Source organism: Arvicanthis niloticus, chromosome 5 (assembly GCF_011762505.2).
Source record: "Arvicanthis niloticus isolate mArvNil1 chromosome 5, mArvNil1.pat.X, whole genome shotgun sequence".
NCBI classification, from domain to species: domain Eukaryota; kingdom Metazoa; phylum Chordata; class Mammalia; order Rodentia; family Muridae; genus Arvicanthis; species Arvicanthis niloticus.
Window position 1 is genome coordinate 21,219,982 of NC_047662.1, and position 13,805 is coordinate 21,233,786.

General features: G+C 48.4%; 1 protein-coding gene across 1 annotated transcript; it reads right to left on the reverse strand.

Annotated features, from left to right (window-relative positions):
• Nucleotides 1–4,384: 4,384 nt before the first annotated feature.
• Nucleotides 4,385–7,297, reverse strand: Nr0b2 (nuclear receptor subfamily 0 group B member 2). Its single transcript, XM_034503966.2, has 2 exons — nt 6,711–7,297; nt 4,385–4,917 (listed from the first exon to the last, which is right to left on the reverse strand). The coding sequence occupies exons 1-2, from the start codon at nt 7,249–7,251 to the stop codon at nt 4,676–4,678; spliced, it is 783 nt and encodes a 260-aa protein (XP_034359857.1). The 5' UTR covers nt 7,252–7,297; the 3' UTR covers nt 4,385–4,675.
• Nucleotides 7,298–13,805: the final 6,508 nt, after the last annotated feature.

A 13,805-nucleotide genomic window follows, 5' to 3' on the forward strand; every position in this document is an offset into this window, starting at 1 on the left:
GGGCACAACTCTGTCAGCCGACAGCCGTTGGCTGTTTAATCCACAGCCTTTGATTTGGCTAATGAAGATAGAGCTAATGATGGCCATAAACCATCATCCATAAACCCAGAACTGCCCTGGAACCACAGTCAGAATCCAGTGAGTCATGCTGGCTGAGCCTCAGGACAAGGACCCCCTTCTAGATGTAGCTGCCTGGTAACCAGTGGCTGAACTGACCCCAGACTCACTCCAGCCTGTGCTGAGGGCAAGGATTCTGCCTCTAGAGTCACAGGAGTCTGCTCAAGTCTCAATACAGAGCGGTCGCCTTAGACCTTCAGAAAGTTCCATATCCCAGCTAGACCTGCATGTTCCTCTTGCTGGAAATGAGAGACAGACCTGATCCCAGGATGCTGGTCAGATAGCCAGTTTTCCTGCTCTGAAAAGCTCACAGCGAAGGCGTGTCTCTACCCTCTCTCCACTAAACATGATTTATTCTTTGGGTTGGTCGTGTTTTCTTTATGTTCTTAGCATAAGAGTTTGCATGAGGGGCTGGAGAGATGGCTCAGTGGTTAAGAGCACTGACTGTACTTCCAGAGGTCCTGAGTTCAAATCCCAGCAACCACATGGTGGCTCACAACCATCTGTAATGAGATCTGATGCCCTCTTCTGGTGTGTCTGAAGACAGCTACAGTGTACTCATATATAATAAATAAATAAATATTAAAAAAAACCAATTAATAAAAAAAAAAGAGTTTGCGTGAGGGTACAGAGAGTGACCAGGGAGACATGGAAACAGGAGTGGGGCCAGAAAGAAGGCTCAGCCTGTAAAAGCTCTTACAGCATGAGTCTCATGGGCTGAGTTCCATCCCTCCCCCATTCCATGGTGCAAGGAAAGAGCCAGCTCCTCAAGGCTGACTTTGGCTGGATCTCCAGATGGGTGGTGAGGCAGCAGATGCAAACACATCTCCACTCGCACACATAGAAATAAATAAAAAGTGTGTGGGGTGGAGGAGAGCTCACACTTCCTGACTACGTAGAAAAAGAAAGAAAAAAAAAAAACAATTTTTTTTTTTTTTTGAAAAGGAACAAGGCAGAGTTAATAAGTAAAACTATTTGGACTTGTGGTTGGTGCACACCTCTAATCTCAGTACTTGGGAGGCAGAGGCAGATGTACTCTGTGAGTTCTAGGCTAGCCAGTCTACAGAGTGAGTCCTAGGACAGCCAGGACTACACAGAGAAACCATTTCTGGAAAAACATACACACACCCAAAACAAAAGGGGTGTGGGAGGGGAGGCTATTTGGGTGATGAAAGGCTGGGGTATTGAGGAGAATATCCCGTGATACTTGGTAGCCTTGGAAGAGGAAAGAGAGAGGCGGGAAAACGGCTTGAGTATTTGAGGTTGTGTGCTGTCGTTAACTAATAGGCCATTCATGAAAGGCATCAAAGAGAGAGAGAGAGGATGGCCCAAGTCCCTGATTCCTCTTGATCAGGTCATGTGGAGGAAATACACCTCTGCTTTTGCAAGAGAGGCCTCCTATGTCAGCAATGTGGGAGGGACTGGGGATGTTCTAGAGGCTATGGAAGTCAGGCAGGGAGAGATGGGGGGCGGGGGGCTCGGGCCAGGAGCTGGAGGTCTGGTGGGAGGCCGAGAGATGAGGGGCTTGTTCAGCCTCAAAGGTAACTCCTCCTGGGAAATTCTCTAGGGCTTGGCTGGTGGGGAATGGCTGAGGAAAGGGTGAATGTCCAGGTCACTATTAAGAGTGATTGTCTAGTTAAAGTTCCAAATGCTATCAGAGCAGGTTGGCCTGGATTGTAGATCCTGAGAACAATCTGAACATGGGTAGATAGATCTATACATTTTTTTCAATTTATTTATTTTCATTTCATGTGCATCGGTGTTTTGCCTGCATGTATGTCTATGTAAGGATGCCAGATCCCCTGGAACAGTTGTGAGCTGCCATGTGGGTGCTGGGAATTGAACCTGAATCCTCTGGAGGAGCAGTCAGTGCTCCTAGCTGCTGAGTGGTCCACTGAGCCTCCAGACCATGACCTGAGCTACCTATCTCTCTCTGCCTGGCCTCCAAAGCCTCTAGAACACCCCAGTGACTCCCATGTTGCTGACATAGGAGGCTTCTCTTGCAAGAGCAGAAACATGTTTCCTGATCAAGGGGCTTTTGTGAATGGCTTATTCATTCATTTGTTTGTCCATCCATCCATCCATCCATCCATCATCCATCCATTTGTTGAGATGTAGTCTCCTGTAGCCCAGGCTGGACCTGAACTCACTATGTAGCTGCAAATGATCTTGACCTCCTGGCTATCCTGCCTCCTCTCTCAGGTGCTTGGATTAGAGGCGAGCCTCGTTCACAGGGCTGGAGGTCAGTTCAAGATGTTTTTACGCTGGCAAATGCTCGACCATGAGAGCTACATTCCCCAGCACTAATTTAAATTATCTTTCTTACTCGTTTCTTTCTTTGTTTGTTTGAGACAGGGTTTCTCTGCTGTTCTGGAACTTGCTCTGTAGACCAGGCTGGCCTAGAACTCAGAGCTCTGTCTGCTTTTGTCTTTTGAGTGCTGGGATCAAAGTTGCTTCTTGGTGTTGGTGCTGGTGTTGTTTGTTTTTCAAGACAGGGTCTCTGTGTAGCCCTGGCTGTTCTGGAACTTGCTCTGTAGACCAGGCTGTCTCTGACCTCAGGAATCAGCCTGTCTCTGTCTCCCAAGTGCTTAAATTGAATTAAATTAAATTAAATTAAAAAGCATACACCAGAAAGAAACCTCAAAGCCCCCTCCCAGTGACACACCTCCTCTCCCAAGGCCACACCTCCTAAGTCCTTTCCAAACAGTTCTACCAACTGGGGACCATACGTTCAAACATATGAGGCTAAGGGAGCCATTCTCATTCAAACCGATACAGATGGCTTGGCAGTTAAGAGCACAGGCTGCTCTTCCAGAGGACTCAGGTTTAATTCCAAGCACCCACATGGTGGGGCACAGTCATCTGCAACTCCAGTACTGGGGGAGCCTATGCTCTCTTCTGGCTTCTAAGAGCATTAGGCATGCATATAATACAGGCAAAACACCCAAACACATTAAAAAATGAAATAAGCAGAAGAATATGTACGGAGTGAAGGTATCCCCAAGCAATATGCCCATTCTTGGGGGCACACGCGCATTGTACTGTGACTGTGTGCCTTGGGTACATATGTGTCTTTTGGGGTGAGGAGTCTGCTGCCCTGATCCTTGCATCTAAGTTCTGTGTATCTTTGTTGTGGATTCGGTGCTGTGTTGCTCTGTAATAAGGAGTCACAGGGGTGTACTTGATCCTGGCACTGGGTGTCCATAAATGGGGACGAGGAGGTATGGTCCTAAGCTGGGAGCTTTAGAGGCAGGCCTGAGTGGTAACTCCTAGGCTATTGCCCTGAAAGAATGACCTTTCTGAGCAATCATTAACTGGGCCCCGTGAGAAGGATCCAAACTGTGGAGGTGAGGGGGTGGAGCCTGATCAGGGCAGCGGGAGGTCTGAAAGTCCTGGAGACAACTGCTGTCATCATTTCCTCCCTGTTCACCCTTCAGGTCAGTCACCCTGACCCAGGGTGACCGGGTCAGGATATTCAACAAATATTTAGGCACGGACATTAACCAATCAAAACAGGTCCTAGCCAGGCTCTGAATGGAGCAGCACTGGAGGCTGTGGACCAAACAAGCACAGCCTCTCTGGTGGCCAGGACAATGGGAATGACCCTTTGAGAGGAGGGTCCCAGGACTGGGTCATCAGGGCAGAGGGGCAATGGAAGGGATCTCCGGGCTTAGGACACAGTGTTCTCAGGCTTTAGTGGTTAGAGTGTCCATGCCATGTGCTAAACCTCTGCCCGCCTCTGCTTCCGAGATGCCTCCAGGGCAGCCCTGGTTCTCTGTTCCTTGGTGCTGGGAAAGCAACAGACCGGTCTCTTCTGTCAACTGCAAGAATGGGGGGCGGGGGGATGGGGGGAAACTCAGAGGACCAGAAATTCTAGAAAGAGAAGTGGCCTTGTCTGTTTTGGGTCATTTCTGTGACTAGCTGCAATCCCAATTTCTCTGAGGTGAGAGACTCCCTCTAGAGAACTGTAACCTGGAAGAGGACAATGGACGCTCTGGAGATGAGGACAGAAAACACCTCTGCTGGGGAGAAAGGCAGGAAGGTGACAGGGAGTGAGCGAGAGGATGCTGTCTGCTGGCACATTCAGTTCAAAATTCAACTGTCACAGTCAGTTGCAAAATAGACCTTATCCCCAGCACTGATGTTATCATCCCTCCCCAAACCATCAGGGAGCTGGTCTCTGGCACCTTTCCATGAGTTCCCTCCAGGAAGACTAAGGGGCACCCTGAAGACTGGCTGGTCCCTTCCACAAGCAACTACAATGTCAGCAGGTCATACCTTTTATTACAAAATCCAATAACTTAATTTAGTTCTATCCAAAGTCAGGAGGGATTCTGGACTGAAGTACAGCCTCCTGCTCCCATCCCTACCGGGGCAGGGAAAGGCAATTTGGCCCGGAGGTTTTGGGAGCCATCAAGGGCTTGCCGGACAGTTAGTAGTCTACACTGTATCCAAACCAAGGAAGTCCAAGCTGTGGGTGTGGCTGAGGGCTGCTCCTGGGGAGCTGAGTGCTGTCTTTCAGGCGCCCCTTTGGAGGCACCAGACCCAATCCTGCAGGTCACCTCAGCAAAAGCATGTCTTCAAGCAGTTCAGTGATGTCGACATCTCCAATGACGGGGCGGAAGAAGAGGTCCACCAGAAGGGCACACGGAATGTTCTTCAGGGTGGAGGCCATGAGGAGGATTCGGGCCAGGCGGCCTTGGCTAGCTGGGTACCAGGGCTCCAGGACTTCACACAGTGCCCAGTGAGCCTCCTGTTGCAGGTGGGCGATGTGGCAGGAGGCATGGAGGCCTGGCACATCTGTGGCAGAGAGGGTGAAGGCTGGTGAGCAGCTAAGTCTGTGGAGGCTAGCCCAGGGTGTGAGAATGTCAACGGTTCCCTCCCCTCATGTGCTGGGGGGGCAGCCCAGGGCCTTGTGAAAGCTAGTGCATGCTAGGCAGCCATTCTACTATTGGGCTGTACATTGATGGCTCCTTTAACATGCTAGTCAAGGCTAGTCCTTAAAGACAGGGAAGTGAGATGATCCTTCTGTGGAATCGAATCCAGGCATGTAGCAAAGGCAATCCTTCACTATCACTTACTTGCCTCAGGCCCCTCTGCCACCTTGGTGGCTCCACCCACCACCACCTTCGTTATTTACCATTTTATTCATCCATCCACTTATGGAGAGGAAGCAGATAAGGGGGATATAGTGACTAAGACACTCGGGCTGGAGAGATGGCTCCAGGGTTAAGAGCACTGACTGCCCTTTCTGAGGACCTGAGTTCAATTCCCAGCACCCACATTGTGGTTTACAACTCCCTATAACTCCAGTTCCAGAGGATCTGACACTCTCTGCTGATATCTTTGTAACATCTCCCACACAGATGATGCATACATAATATATACATATATACATGTATGTATATATGTATGTAAGACCTCATAGACATAAAATAACTTATAAATACATCTTTTTATTTTTATTTTTCATTTGTTTTTTTTTTTTTTTTTTTTTTTTTTTTTTTTTTTGAGACAGGATTTCTTTGTGTAGCCCTGCCTGTCCTGGAACTAGTTCTCTGTCTGGCCTTGAACTCAGAGTGCCTCTGCCTACCAATGCTGGAATTAAAGGTGCGTGCTACCACCACCTGGCTAAATAAATCTTAAAAGCAAAAACCCAAACCAAAACCAAAGCAAAACAAAAAACCCCAAACAAACAAAAAAAAACCCCAAAACAACCAAAACAAAAAAACAGAGCCAGGCTGCCTGGGTTTGAATCTCAGTGCTGACACTTTATCAGCTGAGTGACCTTCGATACATTTTAATAGAATTAAAAGAGAACTTTAATCTCTGTGCTTCTCTTTCTTTGTCTGTCAGTGGGGCTAATGACAGTACCTGTCACCCACACTTGTTAGACGTTTAACCAAACCGGTATTTGTAAAGCCCTTAGACTGAGTCCTAACATATGGTAAATGCAATGAGATGATTTGGGACGGCTAGTGTATGTGACACTACACGTTAACTTTCAAGGCCTCTCTCTTCTCTTCCTCAAAGCTATGAGGAATATTCTCCCATGCCAGGCCAACTTGGTCTACACAGTGAGTTCTAGGCCAGCCAGGGTGACATGGTGACACTCTCTCTCAGTTCTCCTCATCCATCACCCCTATCTCTCTTCTCCTGGCTTGACTTCATAAGGGGTGCCCTTACTCTCTTTCTCCTCTGTGTGGCCTCTCTGAACCCACAGAGGACCTTAACCTTTAGAACCTCACTATGTAGCCTGGCCTTGAAGATATGGCTGCGGTGCAGCTGTGTTCACCCCGCCCTGTCTACCCTCCCACACTCCCTAAGATTCAGGCCAAATTTCTCAGGGACCGTGGCAAAGAGTAGTCTCTGCATTTGCTTGGTCTCCCCTCCCAGCCCTCCTCTGCCCCCGCCTTGCTATGTGACCTTCAGATAGTTGCTTAACCTCTCTGTGCCTCTCTTATGAGCTATCTATTTGAGGCTAACAAGGACCCAATGATAGAATAGGTGTCAAGCCCCAAGAAAGCACTTTCCCTGAATGGGCCCGGTCCCCTCCCACCTTGGCCACCATCCAGGCATGTCTGGAAGCTCACCTGGGTTGAAGAGGATAGTGCCCTTCAGGAATGCATACTCCTTGGGACCCAGCTCAAGGCTCCAGAAAGACTCCAGGCAACGCTGCAGCCACTGTACAGCAGCCAGTGAGGGCTGTGGCCGGTCTGGAGGCTGGGCACCCTGGGCACCACTGCTGGGTTCCTCTAGCAGAATCTTTTTAAGTATACTGGGCACCGGAGCCTCAGCCACCTCAAAGGTTACAGTATCCTGGGCCAACCCAAGCAGGAAGAGAGGGCCCCAGCAGCCCTCGAGCAGCCGTCGCTGATCCTCATGGGGCAGGTGGCAGAAGGACGGCAGGTTCCTGAGGAAGGCTACTGTCTTGGCTAGGACATCCAAGGCCTCCCTGCAGGTGCGGTGTGGAGCACACAGACGTACAGGCCGGTGCTGCTGGCACAGGCAGTGGCTGCGAGACGCAGGCGCAATGGGCCTGGTTCTGGGGCTGGGGCTCAGAAGTGCGTACAGAATAGTCGGGCGGCCTGTAGAGCCCTGGCATGGGCAGACCCCTGACTGGCTGGAGCTCATGGTTGATATCTTGTTCCTGTTTCTTCCCAGCTATCTGGCCCTCTCTACTGGGAGTGCTATTTATATCCTTGATGGGCGGGAGGGGGACTGGCCAAACAACCTTGACTCCAGAAGTCATGTTCATTGAAAGAAAAAAAAAAAAACATACACACACAATGCATACACGGTGAGCCTGGCAGGACTGGTGGGGAAGTGGTGGGGGAGGGGCACTGGAAGCTCCACGTGGCCTTGCTATCACTTTAGTCAATGAAGTGGCCATTGCAGGGCACAGGGCCACCTGCCCACTGCCTGGGTGCCCTTTATCGGATGACTCAAGTGTATAAACAGGGTCATTAACCCAGGCTGTACCAGGGCACCAAGGTCTCAGGCGCTCAACCAGCCAGTGGCTGGGACCGCTGTTTCTATTGGTGCCCATTTTCATGCACACAAGACCAGGGTTCTCACTGAGCCAAGAAGCCAGCTGGGGAGCTGGCCAAAGCCTTGAATACATGACCCAGCCTGGAAGTGGTTTATCGCTGCTGTGTTTGCCTAACCTTGGGGCTCTGTTCCTGTCGTCCGTAAGGAACAGGCTGTAGGGAAGGGAGCCAGGTCGGGGGGCGGGGGGGGGGGGACTTTGCTCACTGTACAGTCTAGGAGTCTGCCCTCCTGTGTCTCCAGTATAGGGACCCTTTTGGGAGGAAGACTATTCAGAGCCCCTGTTCCCAGCCTGATATATATATTCCTATAGCTTCCGAGAGGCTGGATCTGCACTTGCAAAACTGCAAAACTGTGGGGATACATGACTGACTTTTATTAAGGACCCCACTTGTGGGTCACTTTCCATTGTGACACTGAAGACTTTCCAGTGAGACTACACTCTTACTCTGTGATACTCCAAGAGGTGAAGTGTCCTACTCAAAGTCACTCCAACTGGAAGGGACAGAGCACAGGTGTGTCTAGCCTCAAAGTCATCTTTGTCCCCCTGGATCAATTGTTCAGCCGAAGTGTGAGTTTCCCAGAACTGGTGGCTAACAGGCACTGCCACACACACACACCTGGTCTGCAGGTATGGCCCACTTATGGGATGGGTAGAAACACATCTCTGCTAGCACATGGCTCCTCTGTCCTGGACACTTGTCACAAGTGGTCAGAGGTGAGGGACAAAGGACAGACATGGGAGGTCCTCAGTTGTGTCCGGTTCCTGACCTTGGCTAGCCTTGCCTAGCAGGCTCCCCGTTGCCACATTCTTGGGTAACCTGGTGCTGTGGATAAAGAGAGGGCTGGCATCCTCTGCTCTGGCACCTGGTTCAGGCGCCACGCTTCCCAGTCCCAGTGTGACTGTCAGCTCCTCTCCAGTGTTCAGGGTCTCTCTCTCTCTCTCTCTCTCTCTCTCTCTCTCTCTCTCTCAATTTTGTTTGTTCCAGTCAGGGTATCTCTGTGTAGTTCTGGCTGTCTTAAGAAATTGCTCTGTAGATCAGGTTGACCTTGAGTTTATAGAAATCCACCTGCCCTTGCCTCTCTAGTACTTGGGTTAAAGGCCTGTGCCACCCTCACCCCCAGCTGAGCCTTGGTGTCTTAGCTGGGACTTTAAGGTCTTCCTGTGGTGCTGATTTGAGGACAGAGCGAAGTCCTGACTAGACTATGAGACTGGTACCCGACTCCATCCCCAAAGACAAGCAGGCACACTGCTTTTTCTATAATGGTGTATTCCCTCAACTCGGGCCTCTGTTGGAAAACAGGAGACGATCAAGGATCGAAAGGAAGAGTCACAGGGAGAGAGCAACACAACTGCACAAGGACTGATGGAGCCTAGTGGGGTGGTCCATGCAGGAGCCCTAGAGATTAGACTCAGGTCACAGGAAAGATGATGCTTTGTTCTTCCTCTTATTGTTCCTTGTTTTGTGCTGATGTCTTGCTTGTAGTCCAGGCTAACCTTGAATTTGCACGGTGTTGCCTCAACCTCCCAAGTGCTAGGATTGCAAGTCTGAGATATCCTACCTGCTTGCTGGAGGCTGCTGCTGCTTTTAATTTATTGGATATGACAACAAAGTGCAAAAATAAAAAATGGGGTTGTGTGTGTGTGAAGTGGAGTTAGTTCTGCCTTCCACCTTTTGGTGGGTTCTGGGGATCAAACTCCGGTATCCAGGTTTGTCCAGGAGAAATGCCTTTGTCTGCTGACCCACGTCTCTCACTCACTTTTTACAAATTCATATATTTGCTTTGGGTTTTGAGACAGGGTTTCATGTATTCCAACCTCTCCTTGAGAATGCTGTGTAGCCAAGGGTAACTTTTAAGTCTTGGATCCTGCTGCCTTCTCCTCCCAAGTGCTGAGATAGCAGGTGTGGGCCACCACACTCCGTCGGCATCCTTCTGGTCCTCTCCCTCTCCTTTTTCTTCTTCCTCCTCTTCCTCTTCTTTTTGCAACATTAGTTTGCTTGTGTTAGATAAGTACTCGGCTATACCACCCCCACGTCAATCAATTTCCTTTTAGATTTGCGGAAGTGTTTTGCCTGCGTATGTATGTATGTATGTATGTATGTATGTATGTATGTATGTATTGCAGCAAGTACATGCCTGGTGCCCAAGGAGGTTGAAGAGGGCTCCAGATGTCTCGGAACTGGAGTTATGCATGATTATAAACCACCCCAGGAGTGCTGGGAACCAAACTTGGGTCCTGAAACCAAACCTGTCATTACTCAGGCTGGTGTTAATCTCACTCTCCTAGTCTAGGCAGGCTTTGCAATTGAGATCTCCTCCCCAACCTCTAAATTGTATCAGTTGTAAGATTTTATCTCCTAGCTTCTTGGTAGTAGTGGTGGGTTATTTTTGTTTCTGTTTTTGTTTTTCTTTTCAAAAACAGGATTTTACTATGTAACCTTGTGTGCTGGCTACTTTTATGTCAGCTTGATACAAACTAAGTCAGTTGATGGGAGGGAACCTCAATTAAGAAACCGCCTCTATAAAATCAGGTTGTAAACAAGTCAGTAAGGAATTTTCTTAATTAGTGATTGATGGGGGGAGGCCCAACCATAGTGGGTAGAGCCATCTCTAAGCTAGTAGGCCTGGGTTCTATAAGAAAGCAGGCTGAGCAAGCCATGATGAGCCAGCCAGTAAGCAGCACCCTTCTATGGCCTCTGCATTAGCTCCTGCCTCCAGGTTCCTGTCCTGACTTTCTTCCGACTTTAATTTGGAAGTGTAAAACAAATAAACCTGGGGCTGGAGAGATGGCTTAGTGGTTAAGAGCACTGACTGTTCTTTCAGAGGTCCTGAGTTCAGTTCCCAGCAACCACATGGTGGCTTATAACCATCTGTAATGGACCTGATGCCCTCTTCCCGTGTGTCTGAGAACAGCTACAATGTACACATTATTTAAGTAAAATAAAAACAAAATATTTTATTAAAAAAAAAAAAAACTAACATCAAATAAACCCTTTCCTTCCCGACTTCCTTTTCGTCATGGTACTTCACTGAGGTGATTTGAATATGCTTAGCCTAGGGAGTGGCACCATTAGGAGGCGGGGCCTTATTGGAGCAGGTGTGGCTTTGTTGGAATAAGTGTGGCCCTGTTGGAGAAAGTGTGTCAATATGGGAGTGGGCTTTGAGCCTTTCATCCTAGCTTCCTGGAAGTCCATCTTCTAGCTGCCTTCGGAATAAGAAGTAGAACTCTCAGCTCCTCCAGCACCATGCCTGCCTGGACACTGTCGTGCTTCATGGACTGAACCTCTGAAACTATAAGCCAGTCCCAACTAAATGTTGTCCTTTCTAAGACTTGCTGTGGTCATGGTGCTTTTCACAGCAGTAACACCCTGACTAAGACAATCATATTAATAGTAATCCTAGATAAGATTGTTGCCTCTGTGCGTACAGAGGTGTGCATACAGACATCAGAGGTGTGATACAGACATCAGAGGCTGACTTCTGTGCATACAGACATCAGAGGCTGACTTCTGTGCATACAGAGGTGTGCATACAGACATCAGAGGCTGACTTCTGTGCATACAGAGGTGTGCATACAGACATCAGAGGCTGACTTCTGTGCGTACAGAGGTGTGCATACAGACATCAGAGGCTGACTTCTGTGCATACAGAGGTGTGCATACAGACATCAGAGGCTGACTTCTGTGCATACAGAGGTGTGCATACAGACATCAGAGGCTGACTTCTGTGCATACAGACATCAGAGGCTGACTTCTGTGCGTACAGAGGTGTGCATACAGACATCAGAGGCTGACTTCTGTGCGTACAGAGGTGTGCATACAGACATCAGAGGCTGACTTCTGTGCATACAGAGGTGTGCATACAGACATCAGAGGCTAACTTCTGGGAGTTGATGCTTTTTTCCACCTGGGGATTGAACTTGCATCATCAGATTTGGCAACAAGTGCCTTTACTTGCTGAGCTATCTCAGTGGCCCAGTGTTTGCACTTATACGGCTTTGAATTTACGCCATCCTATAGAGTAGCTTACTAAGTATGACTCTCATCTGTACTGGTGATCAGATGACCATTGTCACCAATCTGGCAACTAGGAGCCCAGTCGAGCTGGCGTCTATGTCCTTCTGATCTGTCACATCATTCTGTGAAATGGTTTTGTTTTCTGTTATAACAGGACAGCAATCTTTCCAGTTCCTAGACCCAGCCAATCCTCTGGACTGATTCTGGGAAAGAAGTGTAGTTAGAGAGAGAGATTGCCCTACCATGTGCAAGACCCTGGCTTCTATGCTCAACCCGAGTGAGAAGGGGTAGAAAGAATACTGGAAACCACATTTCTGGAGGATGGAAGATGGAAATACACTAGGGACAAACCCCAGTACAAACCCTATCACATTGGATGGGAATTGATGGTTAGCCTCTCATTTCTTTAGCATATATAGGTCAGAGATAAATGTACGGGCTGAAGAGATGGTTCAGTAGTTACAGAGCTTGATACTCCTCCAGGTGACTAGGGTTCGGTTCTCAGCACTCACATGGCAGCTCACAACCAACCACTTGTAACTCTAGTTCCAGGGGATCCTTCACCCTCCTCTGGCCTCTGCAGGCACTGCACATATATGGTGCACAGGCATCCAGGCAAGCAAAAACACTTTTTGTTTTTGTTTTTTTGAGACAATGTTTCTCTGTGTAGTCCCCGCTGTCCTGGAACTCACTCTGTAGACCTGGCTGGCCTCAAACTCACAAATCCACCTGCCTCTGCCTCCCAAGTGCTAGGATTAAAGGCATGCACCACCACTGCCTGGCGCAAAAACACATAAAAATTTTAAATTTAAAAATTATTTTAAAAATTGAATCAAACCATTTTATTTTATTTTATTTTTTTTGGTTTTTTGAGACAGGGTTTCTTTGTGTAATTCTGGCTGTCCTGGAACTCACTCTGTAGACCAGGCTGGCCTTGAACTCAGAAATCTGCCTGCCTCTGCTTCCCAAGTGCTGGGATTAAAGGCGTGCACCACCACTGCCTGGCCAAACCATTTTTTTTTCTTTTCTTTCTTTTTTTTTTCTTCAGGTTTTCCAGTCAAGTTTTCTCTGTGTAGAACTGGCTGTCCTTGAACTCACTCTGTAGGCCAGATTGGTCTCGAACTCAGATTCACCTGATTCTGTCTCCCGAGTGCTGGGATTAAAGACATGTGCCACTATTGCCCGGCTAATTTTCTTATTTTTCTAAGCTTGACAGAAACTTTGCTTTGACAGTGCTTTTCCTTATTGTCTGCAGGCTCAAAGTGGTGTTTGAGGATTTAAAGCCCTTGCACACTTGGGGGCTTCCTGAGGACAGACTGATATCATGGTTGTTGCTGTCGTCCCTATTCAGGAAGAGAAAACTGAGATGAAAGAATCCCTCTTTTTTAGTTTTTAAATGTATACTAAAAATCAGACACACCAGAAGCTGAGTCTGTGGCGAGCTGTATTTCCTGTGCCCTGGGTATGATCTTAAGGCCAGGTGTCATGTCTGGAACACCTGGAGAGTGAGAGAGGACTGGGACTAGGAATACTACATCCCAGAGTCTGAATGGGAGCCGTTTGCTCAGAGAAGTCCAGGCCTATTAGGGTCTCTATTTCTGTGATGAAACACACGACCAAAAACAGATTTAGGAGAAAAAGGTTTATTTGGCTTATACTTCCACACAGTAGCCCATCTTTGAAGGAAGTAAGGACAGAAATTCAAACAGGGCAGCAACCTGGAGGCAGGAGCTGATGCAGAGATCATAGAGGGTGCTGCTTACTGGCGTGCACCAAGAACTCAAGACCACCGGCCCACAGATAACCCCGCCCACTATGGGCTGGGCCCTTCTCCACCAATCACCAATGAAGAAAATGCCCTACAAGTTTGCCTACTGCCGGGTATTATGGAGGCATTTTCTCAATCGTGGCGCCCCTCTCTGAGGATTCTAGCTTACGTCAAGTTGATATAAAATTAATCAGCACAGCTTCTAACATAGAGATGACAAAGACCAGCCCTCAGAGACCTCAGTCTGAGAGAGGGGATGAGTCCTGCTTTCTCGAAATGTTTATCTGAGGTTGAACCCTAAGAGTGTGAGACAACCAGGCTCTCTGGAAAAGTTTATGGTATTATTCTTCTAA